This window comes from Dacryopinax primogenitus (assembly GCF_000292625.1).
Source record: "Dacryopinax primogenitus strain DJM-731 SS1 chromosome Unknown DACRYscaffold_1, whole genome shotgun sequence".
NCBI classification, from domain to species: domain Eukaryota; kingdom Fungi; phylum Basidiomycota; class Dacrymycetes; order Dacrymycetales; family Dacrymycetaceae; genus Dacryopinax; species Dacryopinax primogenitus.
The window spans coordinates 801,897-819,660 of record NW_024467198.1 but is presented as its reverse complement, the minus strand read 5'-3'; the positions used below and the strand labels follow the sequence as shown (position 1 = coordinate 819,660).

The 17,764-nt window shown below is 51.1% G+C and overlaps 4 protein-coding genes across 4 annotated transcripts; 1 reads left to right on the top strand and 3 right to left on the bottom strand.

Annotated features, from left to right (window-relative positions):
- Positions 1-18: 18 nt before the first annotated feature.
- Positions 19-8,698, bottom strand: DACRYDRAFT_112961 (uncharacterized protein; the record flags this gene model as incomplete). The annotated part of the gene is made up of 26 exons (XM_040769538.1): positions 19-215; positions 265-477; positions 533-660; positions 708-880; positions 931-1,053; positions 1,101-1,183; positions 1,230-1,354; positions 1,409-1,606; positions 1,656-1,923; positions 1,974-2,168; positions 2,220-2,310; positions 2,364-2,507; positions 2,557-2,637; positions 2,691-2,788; positions 2,842-3,136; positions 3,186-3,672; positions 3,725-4,250; positions 4,310-5,539; positions 5,587-5,832; positions 5,885-6,361; positions 6,412-6,508; positions 6,567-6,725; positions 6,774-7,112; positions 7,163-7,485; positions 7,538-8,127; positions 8,176-8,698. The coding sequence occupies 26 exons, from the start codon at positions 8,696-8,698 to the stop codon at positions 180-182; spliced, it is 7,248 nt and encodes a 2,415-aa protein (XP_040633108.1). The 3' UTR covers positions 19-179.
- A 159-nt stretch (positions 8,699-8,857) lies between these two features.
- DACRYDRAFT_73566 (MFS general substrate transporter) lies at positions 8,858-10,848 on the bottom strand. The gene is made up of 12 exons (XM_040776012.1): positions 10,590-10,848; positions 10,524-10,535; positions 10,435-10,474; positions 10,341-10,385; positions 10,229-10,288; positions 10,065-10,181; positions 9,797-10,016; positions 9,478-9,740; positions 9,305-9,427; positions 9,169-9,254; positions 9,065-9,122; positions 8,858-9,011 (listed from the first exon to the last, which is right to left on the bottom strand). The coding sequence occupies exons 1-12, from the start codon at positions 10,598-10,600 to the stop codon at positions 8,913-8,915; spliced, it is 1,134 nt and encodes a 377-aa protein (XP_040633107.1). The 5' UTR covers positions 10,601-10,848; the 3' UTR covers positions 8,858-8,912.
- Positions 10,849-11,109: 261 nt separating this feature from the next.
- On the bottom strand, positions 11,110-12,040 carry DACRYDRAFT_45568 (4-dihydrotrisporin dehydrogenase; the record flags this gene model as incomplete). Its single annotated transcript, XM_040774652.1, has 5 exons — positions 11,110-11,226; positions 11,277-11,577; positions 11,635-11,735; positions 11,785-11,919; positions 11,969-12,040. The coding sequence occupies 5 exons, from the start codon at positions 12,038-12,040 to the stop codon at positions 11,110-11,112; spliced, it is 726 nt and encodes a 241-aa protein (XP_040633106.1).
- Positions 12,041-12,263: 223 nt separating this feature from the next.
- Positions 12,264-14,840, top strand: DACRYDRAFT_112958 (uncharacterized protein; the record flags this gene model as incomplete). The annotated part of the gene is made up of 6 exons (XM_040769537.1): positions 12,264-12,448; positions 12,498-12,701; positions 12,750-13,076; positions 13,133-13,187; positions 13,238-14,490; positions 14,538-14,840. Exons 1-6 carry the CDS (start codon positions 12,284-12,286, stop codon positions 14,838-14,840), a joined length of 2,307 nt encoding a protein of 768 aa, XP_040633105.1. The 5' UTR covers positions 12,264-12,283.
- Positions 14,841-17,764: the final 2,924 nt, after the last annotated feature.

Here is a 17,764-nt window from a genome sequence, read left to right as displayed (position 1 = left end):
CGAGGAAGACGTTGACAGAGAAGGTGATGAAGTACAAACAGTTGATGGATGACAGGCAAAGGGAAGTAGAACGGCGTAAAGTGGAGCTCGCCGTCTAGTCCTTTCATTAGGTTGCGGCCTGTATACTATAGTGTATTTGTACTCCAACAGGCCACCATCTCATTGTATCTGTCACACAGCTACAGCCACGCTGCCCATCCTACATACATCATGCCCTGAAGCAAGTGTTAGTGGTGGCACCGCACCAAACTGCTTGTAACGAACCAGGTTTGTGGGATCCGTGGCTTCCCGGATGAGGACATCTACTTGATTACGGGTAGTCATTTGCTTTGAGCTGTACACCCCCTTCAGTTTGCTCTCGATTGGAAGGAGCGATTTAAGTGCATAATCGCGAAGCTGCATCGCTCTGCCATCGGCAGTGGTCGCCGCACTGACATTTGCACCACGCCTGGAGCGACCTTGTTTGGCTTGCTGATCCTGATAGGGGGAGTATGTTAGCTCGGCCCTCCGGATTCTTGGCTTATTAAACAACCTGGCGTCGCTTCTCTTCCTCAAACTCTGACAAAGGATCGTGCACAAACGCCTCGAGAACGCTCATCAACGAATCCTTGTGATTGCGCAGGATGCCCATAGTCAGTTCACAAGCGATCCGAAACACACCTGAAATAAATTTAGCTACACCTGTTGGAAAGTACCTCGACAAATACCTTCTACGCCTGTGACTCCCAAGCCGTCCACCATGTTCTGGGTGAGCCTGAATGGCACTCTTTCGGGTACTTCAAGGGTTGTACCTTTTTCGAAAAGGCAGTTGAAATCGACGTGAACTGCGTCACCGTTTGTTGAATCGAATAAAATATTCTCTCCGTGTCGATCACCCAACCTGATCGATATTAAAAGACTCTTCGAGTCTGTCTCAAGGGACATACATACCCTAGAACATAGCCGACCATGGACATAACTGCAGCTGTCCGCCCGTAAGATAGTCGGCTGTTCAGCCATGCAGTCGGTTCAGGGAACATAGCTAAAAACCATTCGTGAAACACAGGTGGGAACCTGTGGGAATAATGAGGGACAACTCATGAGAAGGCTAACGTACATACATGGGCAGTAGCTGCTTCTCAAACATGATGCCAGGTTTGCCATTATACCGCTCTTTATCTAGCATCGTGGCAATATCGTTGTTCTAAATTACGATCAAATCAAATTCAGGACCGATTATTCACACGTACGTAAATCTTCATCTTCCGTGCCTCGTAGGATTTAGCGAGGATATGTCGAAGACCAGTCGTGTTGGGCACCCATTCCAGCAAACCACACTCTTCGTTCAGAGGAATTACACCGTAAGTGCGGATATCTGTTGCGATACTTCAGGAAATAGAGAAGGACAAGGCAACAAAAGACTTCTTACGAAGCTTTCTCCGCCTAGACTCCGAATCTTTCTTCAAAAGCTTGTTTATCATTGAGTTGAAGTCCATCAAGCGAGCATCCTTTCGCAGATCATCCTTCGGCTTACAAAGGAACCAGTAGGTACGACCGTCATTCGCTTTAATGGTGAGCTTCCGTGGCTTGGCTAGAGATTTCATAACTTCAACCTCATCGAGGAATTCTGGCTAGAATGTGAGATCATTTTTTTGAGGTATTGAGCATGCACCGACCATGAATGATAGGGGCTTGATGGGGGAATGGTTTGTGTTGATCCTGATCAGCTGACGCAGGCGGTAACGTTACCGTCATAGATTCTTGCAACGGGAGAATGAGATGCGATGGAGTTATCTTGCGCAGTTCGCGGCACTGGCGGCTTATCGACATAGTGTACACGTTATCGCCAAGGTTGTAATCAGCGAGGTTGAGCAGCTCTGTTGTCATTTTAATGGATTCTGCGATGAGTTTACCAACATGGTCTCGGCTGGGACCAGGTGCAGCCTGTAGGTGAACTATCACAATATGCCCACCGACGGCTGAAACATACTCACCTGGGCGCGGCTGTATACGGCTTTACATCTCTGAGCACGCTCTTCTCTTTTGGATTTGGACGCCGATGTCAACAGCCACAGTGCCTGCTGCGGGTATGTCACTAGGACGCCTGCCATAATCTTCAACAGCACTTGGAACACGCTTGAGCTAGGGTGAATAATTCGAGAGATCAGTTGTGGAAAGGCGGTGAGCCACTTGTTGATATCGTATGAGGATAGGTACATAGAACCATTGCATGCTCTTACCTGCCAAGCTGGCAACCTCCGATGGATTTTGTCAATCATTTCAGTGATTTTTTCTCGGGTGGACAAGACTATCTGCTGCGTTGATTCGCCCCTGTGGTCAATAAATGTTAGAGCCGCCTTTCGGCCATTGTGCCCAATACTCACAGCCGTCCCATAGCATTCGATCTATCTTGATCTGCTAGGTCGAGCCACAAACTCAACATCCGAGGCATTGTCTGATAGATATACTTGGATCCATAGGAGAGCGCTTTGCCATATGCTTTGCAAGTGTTGAAAGGGAAATGAGAGCTATTGTCCATGAGATCCTGTTTACTGCTGTCCGGCGCAATAGGCTCACTTTTTCAGCTTGTCGTCCGCGGAGAATTGAGTATAAGTTTCATCCCAGAAATGCCCTACGTGGAAGTATGGTGATTCGAGTCTGTCAGGAGGGATGAGCACCGATGTCCATGTGTCAACGTCTTGGACAAGTACCTCTGCGCTTGCTTGGATGCTTCACTAAATTTATTGGCGATTTCGGTGACGGTGAAACGATCTGCTTCAACCATCCACCTGGCCTGCAATGAAAAGGCCTGGAATACGTTAAGTTGCAATCTCTAAAGTCTGGCGCGCAATCGCAGCTGACCTTAGCTAAGGTGGTGGTCTCTGGATCAGCGGTGCTGATGCGTTCATTGGGAGGACCAGTCGAAACATTCTTGTAGATCTCCATAGCATTCTCTAAGTCCTGCAACGCACGTACAGGTTCTCCATTGACTCGAAGCAACTTGGATGTCTGGATGAAAGCGAATGGTGCGTTGTATTTCTGCGCTTGCAAAGTGGCACTGTATGCTGTCTGGAGATATCCTGCTTTCCTTGCGATGCGTGCGGTAGTGAGCCAGGATTTTCCAATCTCGACGGCAAGACTAGGTTGAGTCGTTTTTCTAGCAACTCATCAGCGATGATATTAAGGAAGAGTAATAATGGACAGACTTCAGCGCGAACGCGGTTCTTCGCATGCTTTGAATAGGTTCCCTGGCACGGAAGGTGGGAAGAATCGAATCGAATCGTTTTGCAAGCCGTGTGGATAAATCGGCCATACCAAGGGCAGATCGCAACGTCGCAGAGCGGCTATGTTCTCCAGTTATACAGATCATATCTAGTTCTTGCAAGACATGCAACCCGATAACAACGTCGTAGGAACCTCGATACGACTGTCGGCCTGCAGACAGGATATGGTCGCCTAAGTATTCGCGTGCTGATGATAAAGCCGACAATATGCCTGGTTGATCATCCATTTGAATTGCCAGGAGAAGTCGTGCCACATACAGCTCGGAAGAGTCGCAAGCTGTTTCTGACAGTGCCTTGACGTCCAACCAATCACCAACTATCCAGGCACCTTCTATTTGAAAGCCTGCCAATGCACTCGTCCAATCAGGGATGCGACTGAGAACCCCTTTCACGTGAGTACGTAATGTATCTAGTGCGTCGCTCAGCACTCTGGTTAAACGCATCAAAGAGGGAAAACTTACCATAATGACCCAAGTTGCGCAGACAACGAAGTAATCCGATGTGGGAGGCAAGATCATCGGGTGCACTTTGCAATTTTACTTCCCAGCAGCTCTGCGCGGAAGTCCAATTTCCGACAGCTTCATGTTCTCGAATCTGATGCTCCAGAGATGGAGAGAGGACCATTGTAGATATTCCTGCCATGCCATCGGGTTCGTCCAGTTCTGCATAGATTTGGTGCAAGCACTCGTAATATGGCTGCAGATCTCTGCTGCTCTTCTCATTCTCTTTCAGGGCCACGATTCGTTGTTCGAAACTCAACAGCGATCTTGCATAATACTTGCAGTTCAATGCTGCCCTTGCCATAAGCTCTGGATCTATGGATGACAATAGAGATTCAACACACGCCAGCTGCTCGTCTGCTTCGTGGCCGACAGCAGTGACGTGGCCGCCATGGCGCTGCCGCGTTGATTCAGCTCGGCGCTGACTTGTATCTTGTCGCAGCAGTCTGATCCATCTACTGATATGATCCATAAGAGAAAAGATCGTCTGGAATGTTATGGTCAGCACACACACCATGGATGCAAGGAAACCCCTGAAAACCCCACCTGAGCACATAACATTCGGCGGTCCGCGGCTACCCCCAGCTTTGGATGCACTTGATCATCGAGAACGGATATGATTTCCTCACGGACTCTATCGCGATCCGAATCATGCCCAGTGAGTAAGATGTTCAACACAATATGGGGCAGCAGCCGATGAGCCACCCCTACATCCTGATTCCGTACAGCAGATCGGAAAACCGCGAAAATCTTTTTAGCCTCAGGGGCAGAAATCCGCGATATCAAGTGGGTAGTCCAGACTTGTATCCATTCTCTGTACGTTGGTGCGTTGGGATACACCGGATGTCGAATTTGGGGATCAGACGACCTATTCTCCAAGCTGAAACGACCTTCGAGGAGCGGAGTCACCGTCTCGAGAACGTATTTGGGCAAGCTATTCCACCTTCCTCGAATTGGGCCGGAAATAGCGGACTGAGCACCGGATATGACCAAGTCCGGTCCGAAGTGACAAATTTTCAGGAGTTCTTGAATAGCAAATGCTAGGTGACTTTGATACTTTGTATCACTGGTAGAACGATAGGCGCCAACAAGCAGATCCTGCAGAAGGTATAAAACAAATTTGATGTTCTCGTCTTCATCACTGAAGTTTCGAAGCATGACGATAGTGGCATCTGGGAATGAGAACTCGAATCGATCCGGATCCATCGCACCCAAAATACCGAAGCACTCGTACGCAGCGTGGCGCGTTGCTTCATTGGAATCCCCATCTCGAGTAGAAGCCTTCAAAAGGGCATTGACCATGAGGCCGATAACAGGGTCGAATGTGTCACCCGACGATAAACTACTGATGAGCCCAGCGTTGGCAAGCATGAATGTCTTGAGCTCCTCCAGGGCGCGGAGACCAACAACAGAGTTCTCATTCATAGTTCGATGGAGGAGTTTGTGCAGATGTGCCTGAATATCCCATTCAGCCTGTGCTTGGACCAGCCGCTGCTCCAAATCACGAAGATCGGGTATTCCCTGAAGGGAAACCACATCCTTGATGTGATCCGGAAACTGATGTCCGTGCTCTATTATGTGATCCAGCGTGTGATAGGCTAAATTGCGTTCTACGTTCGAAAAGTTTGCCCACTCGGTGACAAATGCTGCTGACGTCTGGCCAATATACGGCCCGATGTCGTCCGGAGATAACCTTGTGATAAATGTTCGCCATGTCGCAAGGACCGACTCTCTCAGAGCCTCCTTAGGAAGGGCACCTTGAAGTGTTGCCATGATCTGCGATGAAGTGAGAATGATTCGTCTGGCGGCGAGTGGAAGATTACCTGGGGTGATATGCTGCTGACAGATGGGCCCACCAGCTCTATGAGACTTCCGATGCCTCTTACCACTTGGCATTTGAACGAGTCCGGCTTCCTTCCGTGTAGCTCGTGAAGCATATCATTTAAGCGGGATATAATGCCGAGCATGTACGATTTGAGGAACGACGAGAGATCAGACGTTGGTGCACGACGCTGACCTTTGGCTGGAGTAGCGAGAAGTTTTTCCACTTTCTTTAGTGCTTCAATCGCCTAGATAGAGCTGAGCTAACTCTGATTCAATAAAGCACAATTTCACCCCTACCATTTTTGATTTCTTTGCCTCATGGTCGCCCAGGACTATGACGAGTTCGGAAACAAGCTCCACTATCCAACCTTTGACCATGCCTGTTAAGTCGATGGGAGCACCCTTTGCTGCTTCACTTATAACCCCACGCAAGAACTCGATCCCGGCATCCGTCTGTACCTCCGTAGGGCAAAGAAATATCTGAGCAAGGACTCTGGATTCATGACCCATAGCTAGCTGCGGAATGCTTTTGCCGAGGTCCCTTGCTAGTATCTGCAGGACATCTTTTCGACCAGCCGCGAAGAGAGGCGGTAGCGTATGATGGAGTGTCAGAGAGAGAAAGTCGGTTGGCGATCGCCCCATGAATTGGCAAGCCTCCGATAGCATATTGGGAGCTACAGGGAGATTTTCGACCAGAATGACAGAGACATGGGACATGTGAGGCATCAGCAACATGTACGCCGTCGTGGATTTGGCTTGCACGATAGCTTGCAGCTGTAGAGGAGCCGTCAATATCATGCGATGTAGAGTAAAATTGTTCCTGCCTGTGTATATGCAAGTGCTCTCAATAATGTATTTTGATCGGCCAGGTGCGATATTAGGCAGGTGAGAATCCTTTCGATCAAGGCTTCAGAGACCACTCTTTTGAAACGCGTCAACAGCGGCATAGAAATGGGAAGGCAAACCAGTGCGATCTTACTTTCCCACACTGCCCAGACCCACTAAGGCGGTTTCCCTTATAGAGGGTTTGCCATGCCCATTCGCGATGTCGATCAAAACAGAGATCCACACATTGGATTTGGGAAGAACAAAGCTGTCTACTTCCATATGACGTGCCAGAACAACAGCAATGACGTTGCTTTTTGTAGTATAAGCAATCTGTTTTGGAGACAGGCCCAGAACGTACCCTGCTGCGATACGCACAGACCTTTCTGCGCGTTCTAAAGCTCGCTTTACTAGACCAAAGAGCTCCTGATCGCTGTATGACAAGGTGTCAATGTTGGAATGACGAACAGCCTTTCGCATCCCATGCAGAAGCTTGGTCCAGACCCGGGAGGGAACATCTTCAGTCTTGCCAGCAAGGAGTCGCAAGCAAGCGTGCACGTAAAGGGACAGGAACGACGAAGCAGCATTTTCTGTTCCAGACGTGGGAATACAGGAATGAATGTCATGACAGAGGAAACAAGGCAGCCACGCAACGGCTTCTGCCAAGGCATATCGCTGATCAGGTGAGGTCTCAAGTGGTCTGCATTTCCAAAGTCAAGGCAAGACGGCAACAATGTCATGCTGGCTTACTTTGTAAACATAGCGGAAACATTGTCCACTAAGACGACACGATGCTCTTCATCGAAGTCATTGATGGCGAATTCACCCATATCGAAAACTTTAAGGAAAGCCAACGTTTCCACACCGACGGAGGACTCGTCTCTCTTTCTCTTCTTCACGCTGCTGAGAGTACCGGAGGGGGACAGTGACGCTTGTAACTTCACTTCGATGGCGGCCCGCAATCTAGCAAGCAGGGCAATGGAATCTTGCTCAGGTAAGCTTCCCTTTAGGCGACTCAGGTCGACAGCGGTGCAGAATGGCAATGCACGGAGAAGGTAGGAGTACAGAGCACTCTGATTGAAAAGCGATCATTAACAAACACATCAAAAAGCCTAATATGCTTACTCGAAGGCCTTCAGTCTTCTGTACATCCGACCAATCGGTTCGCCAGCAGACGTCGATAGCATGCGTTGGATGGCTTATGTATTGGGTCGGAAGCACTTCCCATACGATCCCAAGGTTGTGGTCCAGCTCTTCCAGAGTAGGAGAATATCCGTCGAGAAGCCGCCGGCCGGTGAGTCTTTCGATATGAGAGCATACATCTCCCATGGACAGGGGCAATGGTGCTGCGACGCGATCTTGCAATATCCGGTGGCTGAGCTGCAGAAGCCTACATGTTAGTGCAGTGCTTCTGGCAGCTCCTTTCGATCCCGGAGCGGGAAATCGACGGATTCTCTCCCAGGCAAGCAGAGCCAGGTCGTGAGTTTGTACCTCAAAACCGGCAAGCAGTCCAGATGCGTCTGAGGAATGGTGCAGCACACCGACGAAGATGTCTATCAGAGATACAGCTGCGATGTCGGCTTCATGCGTTCCTGACAATATGATCACAGCGCTTTGGGGTGCATTTTTGACCCCGAGCACATATGGATCTGTCTGTACCACGTCGAAAGCCATCTGAAGAGGATAGGTTTCGTTCTTGCGCCCATTCAATAGATCTGTTTTGCAATGAGTGCACAATCATCAACTGTGTTGATTGCGCTCACCATTCACGTAAGTAGCACAAAGACTCAAACATCTTCTCAGTTCTGACCACTCCAACCCCATTTCCATAGCTCGACGCGACATGCTGCCTGGCAAGGTGCACAGGACATGAGCTGCGATCCCCACCGCAACTTCTCCTAGGTTTCGAGCAGCATCCTGTCGTTCTTCTTGTGCTGAGGAATAGCTCCAGTTGAATATATGGACCGAGAATGTCACGAGACGGACAAAGACCAAAAGATGGAGGGGTTCAGCGTCGTCTTCTTTCTGCAGGACGGCAGGGATTCTCCCAGCAGTGCGGTGCAAGTATTTGAGCGCGATTTTAGCAAGCTTGAAAGAATCGTCCTCCCAAACGCTGACGTCGAGTATGAGGAAAGCGGACAGCTGCAGAGCATATGTGCGAAATTTCGTGATATCATCGTTCGAGAACTCTACTAAGGCATCTCCGGCCAGTGGTGGTTGGGCGAGGTCCGACTCTAAGGAGGAAACCAGGTTGGTAAAGTAGTCATTGACGTCTTCTGTGCTCATCGTGGGTGGTATAATTGCATTGTCGTCCGCTTGGCATTCGTGGTGGGCAGGTATAAACCAGGACACAGACCTGGTGAACGAGTTCCAGTCACACGCGTGACGCGAGAACGCGTCGCCGGCGCTTACCCTGAGCAAGACATCGATGTGGATGCATTCATTCCCATATTGAAAACTACAACATAATTGTTGAATACAACTAAGAAACCAAAATTGCTCAATCGTCCGTTTTTGGCCGAGTGGGAACCATCGCCCACAAGGCAATGAGGAGAGCTAACATGCCCACAAGGATAGGCTCAAGAACTTGTACACCATACTATCGTGGGTATATCAGAACTAGGGCCATGAATGGCAGGAATATATGCTTACATGTTGTGAGAGAGCACCAGTTATGAACGGAAACACAGCAGATCCTACTTGGCCAAAGCTTTCCAACGGTAAGCTGGATGTCATAGACAGAGTTCGATGCATACCTCGCTATCCACCCTATGGACCCAGCTAGCAGAGATCGGGGAAGAATCCGGCTAGCGACGTTCATGATGATAGGATAAATGGGGCCCTGAACAAGATTTAATATCTGTGAAGGTTTTGATACAAACGTTGACTCACGAGGAATAGCCCAACAAGAGAGACAGAGACGGCATCTCCGATGATTGCGCGAACAAACCAAATGATAATCTCAAGAGCAATGCAAAGCAGACAGTACATCATTACAACGTATTTTGGTCCAACCTATCCAAACATATTGGAATACGGTATAGACTGAGGAAATAATGACGCACCTTCTTGTTCACCCATAGAAGTAGGACACGGCCCAGAGTGAGGCCACCGAAGAAACCTGAGGACACGTAACCTGAAGAAGCGCCGCCTCCTCTCACATCGATGACGTATGTGACGATCCATCCTCCGATAGTCACCTCCAGGCCAACATAGACAAGAGCAAAGAAGGCGAGGAGATGGAGTATCTTCAACGCAAACATGCGTTTATACTTGTTACCCTGAATCTGGGCATCTTCGAGATGGTGTTCCGAAATACCGAGCAGGTCTGTAGTTCGTAGGCTCTCAGACAGAGGTCTCAAGCTGTAAATCTGCGATTCTCACCTTCCTGGCTCTTCAAGCGGAATACGTAAAGCAGCACAGCAAGATTGGTCACTGAAATGCACAGAGAGACCAAATAGTGGAAGGACCATCGAGTCATTTGAGCGAATTGTGTTGCGATCAAAGGGGCGACTAGAGCGCCTACGCCATAGAACGCGTGCAGCCAGCCCATCTTAGTATCGGCATCAGTTAAGCACGCTACAAAAGTGTTCGCTTGTGCATCCTGAAAAACATGAGGGATTGTCCGAGGTGCATAATGGGGCAAACTCACTTGCAGCCCGATGCCAAAGCCGTTGATGACGAAAGCGATACAGAATAGTGGGTAAGGTGGAGCTGGCGTGTCGATTGTGTAAGCCACAACTTGGCAAGCTGCACCAAGCGCGATAGTCTGATTAGAGATAAAAAATTGTAGATATCTTTGACGAGAACGCTCACGGCTCCAAAACCCCACAGATCGGTCAGTCGGACGTTCAACACCGCCGCGCTCGTGAAGCCCTGTTTGCATTGTAAGCTCCTCCGTGGTCCAGCGGCCAAACATTTCACATACTATAAAATTGCAGATGAAAAGAATGGATACGATGGTGAAATTGACCTGAATGTTGTTCAACTTGCTACTCTCCATGGAAGATTGGTAAACGCACATTGTAGTTCTCCTGAATACGAGGAAGGAGAGGACCAGTGCTAGAGTTGTCCCCTCAGCGACCACAAACATGTCTCATTCCAAACGTACCTAGCATCATTCCTATATGAAGTGAATCAGAAGGGATCTTGAAACCTTGCGGTTGGTCACACGTACCATCCAGCCATGAACAAGCACCACCACAATGCTACCACCGCTATGCGTTCCTGTCCCTTGGTCTTGATCAACCCCGGTCTAACTTGCAGCCTCTCCTCCTCCGAAAGTCTACTATTATTTGCAAGGGTAGGCAGCTCAATCCCATCTTCCTCGCTGATGAGTGTGGTTTCTCGCTCCCGGAGCCCTTTGACAGAGGTCGGGGTCAGGGTCTGAGCAGACAACGGTGGTTGGTCGATGACAGGCACGGTGGTGATCTCAGGCTGATCCTTTTTGTCCATCTCAATGTCGAGCAGCACGAAGACAAAGCGCACGAAGCTTACGCATGTAGTGGTGAGCAGTGGAGATTATGTTCGGCCATGCGTCCTGTCTTCTCCCGCCGGTCTAGCCGGTCAAGGCTTTCTTCCGGGTCTCCAATTCCCCGAACTGTCACCGAAGCACCGAACCTACCGGCCCGAGCGACCAACAGCGCTGAAATGATATGTTCCTCACAATCCAGTTGAATAATATATACAAGTGTACATTAGAAGTCGATTTCTGTTCCGTCGTAGTTAATAAAAGCTCCGTTCTGCTCAGGCGTCAGCCCATTCACGACTTTCAACATGGCAGAGACGGAATCGGTGGGTGTGAGCGGGGCTGCCTGCCGAACAATTCAATCAATGCCATCATGCTACATTCAATAGGACTCACACTTCCACCTTGTCTTGTCTGCACCCAACCCGGTGATAATGAAACTGCAACAAAGCCCTCCTTCCCCCATTCACTAGCGTATTTCCGGGTAGCCATATTCAAACCTGCTTTGGAAACGGAGAATGCAGAGAAGCTGCTGGTGGGCTCTGAGCCAGGCTCGTTGTAAGCCAATGAGCCCATGCCGCTGGAAATGTTGATTATTCGCTTCTCCTTGCCCTTCCGTAACATGGGAAGCATGGCATTGGTCATGATGATGGAGCCAGTAACATTGGTGAAAAGGTGGTCGTTGAACGCTTTTGAACTCCTGGTATGCGCTTCAGTGCACATTCCCTTCCGGTGAGGGAAGTAGAGAACACACCATTGGTGAAGCGGACGAGCAGGGTCAGTGTTGACTGCGGCATTGTTTATCAGAACATCCACTTTCCCATCTGTCATCTGGTCGATCTCATCCACAACTTGCTAGGTGTGCGTCAGTTACAGCGTGTCCGGTCTTGCATACGCGACACACCTTGACCGCCGTCTGCTTCGATATATCTGCCTCTACGATGAAAACATTGTCCTTGTCATTGGAAAAGTGTGCAAGCTGGTCTGTGTTCCGCAGCGTCCGGACAACGCAAATGACAGTCGTTTCAGGTTCACTTGCCTGAGCAAGTCATTAGGAAGCATCCCTGATAGACGAATGTCCAACTCACCAGCTGCTTCACAAACTCCAATCCTAATCCCCTTGAAGTCCCCGTGACGACAAATATTCTTCGATCTGACATGATCGGGCGCTACGAGCACATACCACACGAAGTTGAGGTCCTAGGCACCGTCAGCTGCTTCGTGGCGTAAATGGGCGCTTCACGTGGCTGTGCTTCCAGGGACTTCGGCTCGGAGAAAACTAACGAAGCGCCTGTAAAAAAGTCTGGTCGTTCTTCTGGTGCACGCGACTAGGCTGTTGTTCATATTCTTCCCTTAGTTGTTGCCTGCCCAGCTGTCTACTCTGCCTCCATTGGACGCCGATTATGGGATCGATATCCGAGCCTTTTCTTTTGCATTCATATGCTGTGCCTACTACGGCTGGTCCATCGACCTGCAAATGGCTGCCACAAGTCCAAGCGCATGCAAGATGGGGAGATGTTGCGGAGATCACCGTTACGGTTCAAGGAGACGGTATACATTCATACGATGTAAGCAGTCTATCAATATTATTTAAGGTACCAAACTGACATATGGTAGCGATCATCTCTGCATCCTGTCTCATCCTATACTCTTGGTCCATCAACCTACTTCCATTCGGCCGCAGCAAGTCGAGCAGGAAAGGGCGGGAAGCGGTCGACATACGTCTCTGTGGCATCAGGATCTGATGTAGCAGAGGGACAAAAGACAGCTTGGGTTTGGCCAGAAGGCAGCGAGGATACTGCTTCAAAACAGAGCGTCGAGGCAAGTCCTGCCTACCATCCTTGATATGCTGGCTGAGTGCCTCTACAGCTCCTTCATCATGCAAAAGAATTCCTCTTCGCAACATCTCTTCCCTCCCAAATTGTCATCGCCTCCCCGGATGGTCAACTCACGCTTGCTTCGTCCACCCTAGAGCGTATACGAAATTTAGCCCCGCCATTTAGCATAACGGGAATCAGCTGGAACTTCATCTTCCCAAAAGGACCTCACACTGTTGGCACAACACCAGAAAATACACATGACGCTGTGATATTAACTTTCTTTGGCAACGAGGCTGGGAAGTTTGGGGTGCGGGTAGTACGGATTATCAGCGATGAGCTCACTGATGTTGGTTGGGAAAAACTAGACGAGGTGAAGGTACGTTATATTCCTCATCCCGTGTGTAATAGTTCGCTGATGTACGGATTCTGCAGGCGACCGATGTCATGAGCGTATGTTGTGAGGCTGGCGGAAATGCATGCATACTATGTAAGCAGCCCTATTGTATATGCACTATGTAGCACTAACACCACGGGCAGTAATATCAGGCGAAATCCTCTCCTTCCAAATATCGGCCACATCCTCAGTTTCTTGCATATCGCCCCCATCTCCAATCAAGATATCCTTCCCAAAATCAACGTCGGACATGCCCCAAGCATCACTTTTGCATGTCGCGTCCTCTCACATCCTCGTGGCAAGTACACCCGCAGCATCAAGACAGGTCGAAATCGAGCTCTGGGACAAGCGCTACGGCGTGCAACTGGCATCGTATTCCATGCCTGTGCCCACAAGCACGCCGGAGAAGTTTGCTGTCTACCTGTCGCAAGCCGCAAGTGGGCAAGCACTGCTCACTCTCACATGTCCGATCGGAGGAAAGAAGAGCGACAACAAAGCTCGTTCGTCGGTGTTTATCGTCCCCTACACGGTACCCCACGTCTCAACATTACTTAACGCGCTGGGCCGCATGCAAATATCCGATACTCAAGCAGCGGAAGTGAATGCAGCCTTGTCGGAGACGCAACGTGGACTGATCAAGAGCGTCGGCGAGGCGCTTCGGAATGGTGCCTCCGATACAGCACAGAAGGCGTTCTTTGACTGGATCAACCTCCAAACACAGGCGACTACAAATGGCAACCATGTTCAGATACAGCCAGAGGATGATTCAGAAGAAGAGGGCGTGAACGGGCTCGTGGACGAAGATTCTGACGAGGAGGCCACGCTCACCAATGGGCGAGAAGTGAACGGTACCGCCCACCGTCCGACAGCGACCGCGAGTCTGAAGAAGAAAGCGCTGGTGCATCTCCCTACTGCGCTCGTAGAGCAGCTGGTTGACGCGCTCCTCATACCGCCGAAACCGAGCACGGACGCACACTCTTCCATCCTGCGGTTCCTCATGCGTCGGGGGCTCGTTTCATATAGCATGGTACGGGGTGAGCAATCGCTGGTCGACATCCTCCTAGACAGGGGCGATTGGGCGAGTGTCGTCGTGGCGCTTCAAGGGGTGGTTGACCTGCCCGAATCAGCGATCGTCCAAGTGCTCCTTACTGGTCTCAAAGGCGATTCCAAGGCGATTCCATTACCTAATGTACTCACCGCAGTTCTCGCAGCGCCAGTAACGAGGCCAGCTCTGCGCCTGGCACTCCGGGAGCAGCTAAGGGATATGAACCACGTTTGCCGCCTGTTGGAAGTGCTTCAGGGGTGGTTGGAGCAGAGCGGTCTGAGGGGACTGGAGCTGGACAGAGAGGCAGGGTTTGTGGATGTGGATTTCCGCCCTAGGCCACGGATCGATTCCGTATGTCCGATTGGAAGTTTCTAGAATTCGATACTGATTATTTCTAGATCCTATCCTTCGCAGAGACCCTGCTTGATACCTACTACATCTCCCTCCTGCAGCACCCCCCCGCTCAGCCGATCTTACGTTCCTTCTCGACCCTACTCGAACCGCAGCTCTCACTCGCTCTCGAGCTGGAACGCCTCCGCGGTCCGCTCGAAGTGTTCGCCAAGCGCAAGCGGGCGCAGGGCAAGTCAGGCATGCCTCAGAAATCTGTGTCTCGATTCGAAGAAGGGCGGAGGAGGAAGAAAGCCCAGGAGGAGGCAGACATGCAGGTTGGGCTGTACAGGGTTGAGGAAGTGTTCTTCTAGCTCCTGATCAGCCGTACATGTCTTAATCCCAGAGGTTTCCGCAGTCCTTTTGGCACCCCTCAGCGATTGACGCACCTTCATTAATAGCTGTTCCATCCGCTCCTGCCGCCGGTAAAGAGCATTCAATGCATATCGCGCTGGTCATCGCGAGCTTGCCTCTCCCTCTCCAAAAAAGTTCTCACGCCCGGTATGGACATGTCTTAGGAATGCTCACTTTGAACACTAGACTCGTACAATGGAAGGTAGAGAGTGGCAAGACTAACCCCTGATCACGGGATGTTACGTCACTCAATTAGATCCCCGTGCCTCCACCGCCCGAACTCAAATTCATTTCTGTCAAGTGGTCAGTGGCCGTGTTAGGTACTCCTTCCTCCAGCCTAGCGATCTCCGCAAGGACATCCGATCTCCAACCTCTGAGAAACAAGTCAAACTCAGACAAAAGGGTTATACATATGCTTATATGTCGCACGCAGCTGACCGTGTCCTACGGGCCTGGGATAGCCGGGGATCGAGCAGGTTGTGGCCATCGGCGGGAGCTTTTCGTCAAGAGGGTTGTGAAGCTGCTTTGGATGTCGGGTTCGAAGAGAGGCGTTCGACGACCTGCACAGTGACACGCTCTTCTGGCAGCAGGAACGCCCTGGCATGTTCCTATGCTTCCTCTGGCTGGGCCTCGGAGGAGAACAGAAGTATCCAGCAAGGACGTCGAGTCAGAGGATTACGTTGGATTCTTCTGCTCAGACCGCATTCTTCAGTCGCCCCACATCAGAGCAAGCAAAGTACCAAGCACCCGCCACCAGCGAGCCTAATGAATACAGCATTCACTAATATAGTATTTCTCATCACGCACTCCTCGCTTCCTCCTCGCAACTTCCAAGTGGCGGGCCGATCCCAGCGGGGATTAAATATCCTGAACAAGGGGAGCGACGTCCAACTGATCTGATTTACGAGATCCGGGCGATGATGGCGGCGGAAAGGGCGGAACTGGCTTGGTTGGCTGGCTTGGGAGTTTGTCGCCCAAATCTGAGGAAATTTAGTTGGTACAATGATATCTTGTGTGGAGATCGATAGGGGTGGCTGGTGGCGCTAATCGACGAACAAAAGCGCCCTCTTTCTAAAACTCTATATATGAAAATCACCCAAAGCGCCCGGGCATTCGGAAATGGACCAGCAAGGCTTCCGACCGCGCTTCCAGAACCAGGTAATCGCCGTGCCAGGCGCCAGAAGCACAATATTCCTCACGAGTGCAAGGGTATTTGATAGCCCGTATCGATATGTGCCGGGTCGGCAGAAGGTCAGGGACCGCACCCTCGGCGGCCGGTACCTTGCCATCTTCTTCGCTGTGTGGTCGTGTGTTGTGCTATGTACTTGCTTTCTCTGCCTTGTTCTCTTTCTGTGGTTCGGAAGGTGATATTACGCGCATTGTTCGGTCGCCCCGCAGGAGAAACAGATCGAAAGATTTACGGTCGTCGGGGGCGTTGGGATGGGAACGACCTTCACACTGGGGGTTGTCGCGGACCGGCGGTGGGCGGGAATATGGGGCTGGGAGAGGGGAAGCGAGTTGAGATGTGCCATGGTGTTTCTGGTTCTCTGGGGACGAATGTGTCGTCGTTGGCAGGTTACGATCTCTGTGCCGGTCGCCGTCGGTCCGAGACACGGGGTTCAATGCGGTTGGTCTTGGACGATCAGGCACATGCACAAACTCGAATACTGAACGGCGGCCGTGCCGGACCCGATCGTGATCTGGGCGAAGGAGAGTTCGAGACAGAAGTGGGGAGGAATTTCCCAGCTGTGAATATTTAATTTTCACTGTTTTTTTTTGGTGCGCTAAGAAAGACATATATGGGAGGATAGCCGGAAGGGGAGCGGAGCGCTGCGGGTGTCGGGAGTCGGCCGAGAGTTCTGGGAGTAACCAGGGGCCTCGCAGGAGCAGTAGTGCACGTGGTCTGCACGCGGGGGGCAGTCGATGAGAGGTGTGCCGGTGCTCGGCGATCGGGTGTGGCTATTCCATTTGGTTTGCGATATGGTTTGGTGTGTGATGAGAGGAGTATGACGGGAGCGGAATTGAACGGGGGGAAAGGGAGGGCCGATCCCTGAGTGTGTTTGTGTGTTTAGCTGTTGAAAGAGGGCGAACGCCGCGCTGGATGTTCCGATCGAGGGGTGTGTGCCGTGTTGTCCATTGATGGCGATCTGTGCGATGTCATGAGCGTCATGGATGACGATGGCGTGAGGCCGATTGAGATCGAAGAGACTGCATTTCAGAGACACACGTCCACGACGATCGAAACACACGCACGATGACCATCGCCCTCTCTGCGCATACATTCACCTCGACGCCGCTTGACTGAGACGTTCACGACCGCTGAGACTCTCCGCTGTCTCGCTACCGTCTTTCCCCCCCTTCCCTCCCTCCCTCCCCTTCCTCTTCACCCCCTTGCTCACCGTCTCAGACGACATCGACAGCACAATGCACGACCACCATAAAGAACATCCTCAGCGAGGGGATCGCTCACCATCCCCTGAAAGACGTCCTCAACGACCTACTACCCCAGATTCTGGTCCTTCACATCCCCCTCTAATAGGAGCACCAAGGACGCCCTCTCCACAGATGTCCATCTTCACCCCTCTCCCCTCCGCCGCACCACGCTCACCGACTGACGCACTCGGTTTCCCAGAACCGCTCCCAGGGCCTAGCGAACCACGGTCACCAGAAGCAAAGGGCAAAGAACGACAGCGTACTCCCTCGCTGACAGAGCGCACGCCCACGAGCAGAAAGCGCTCTGCAGACGAGGTGCTCACCCCTCCATCAGGTTCAGCCCCGCTCGTCTTCCCACGTGAGCCTACTCCCGTGCGGCGCTCTGTCCCCCCGGCGTCCCTTCTCCCCCTCCTCAACTGCCCCTGCTGCCCCGGAACACCGCTGAAGCAAC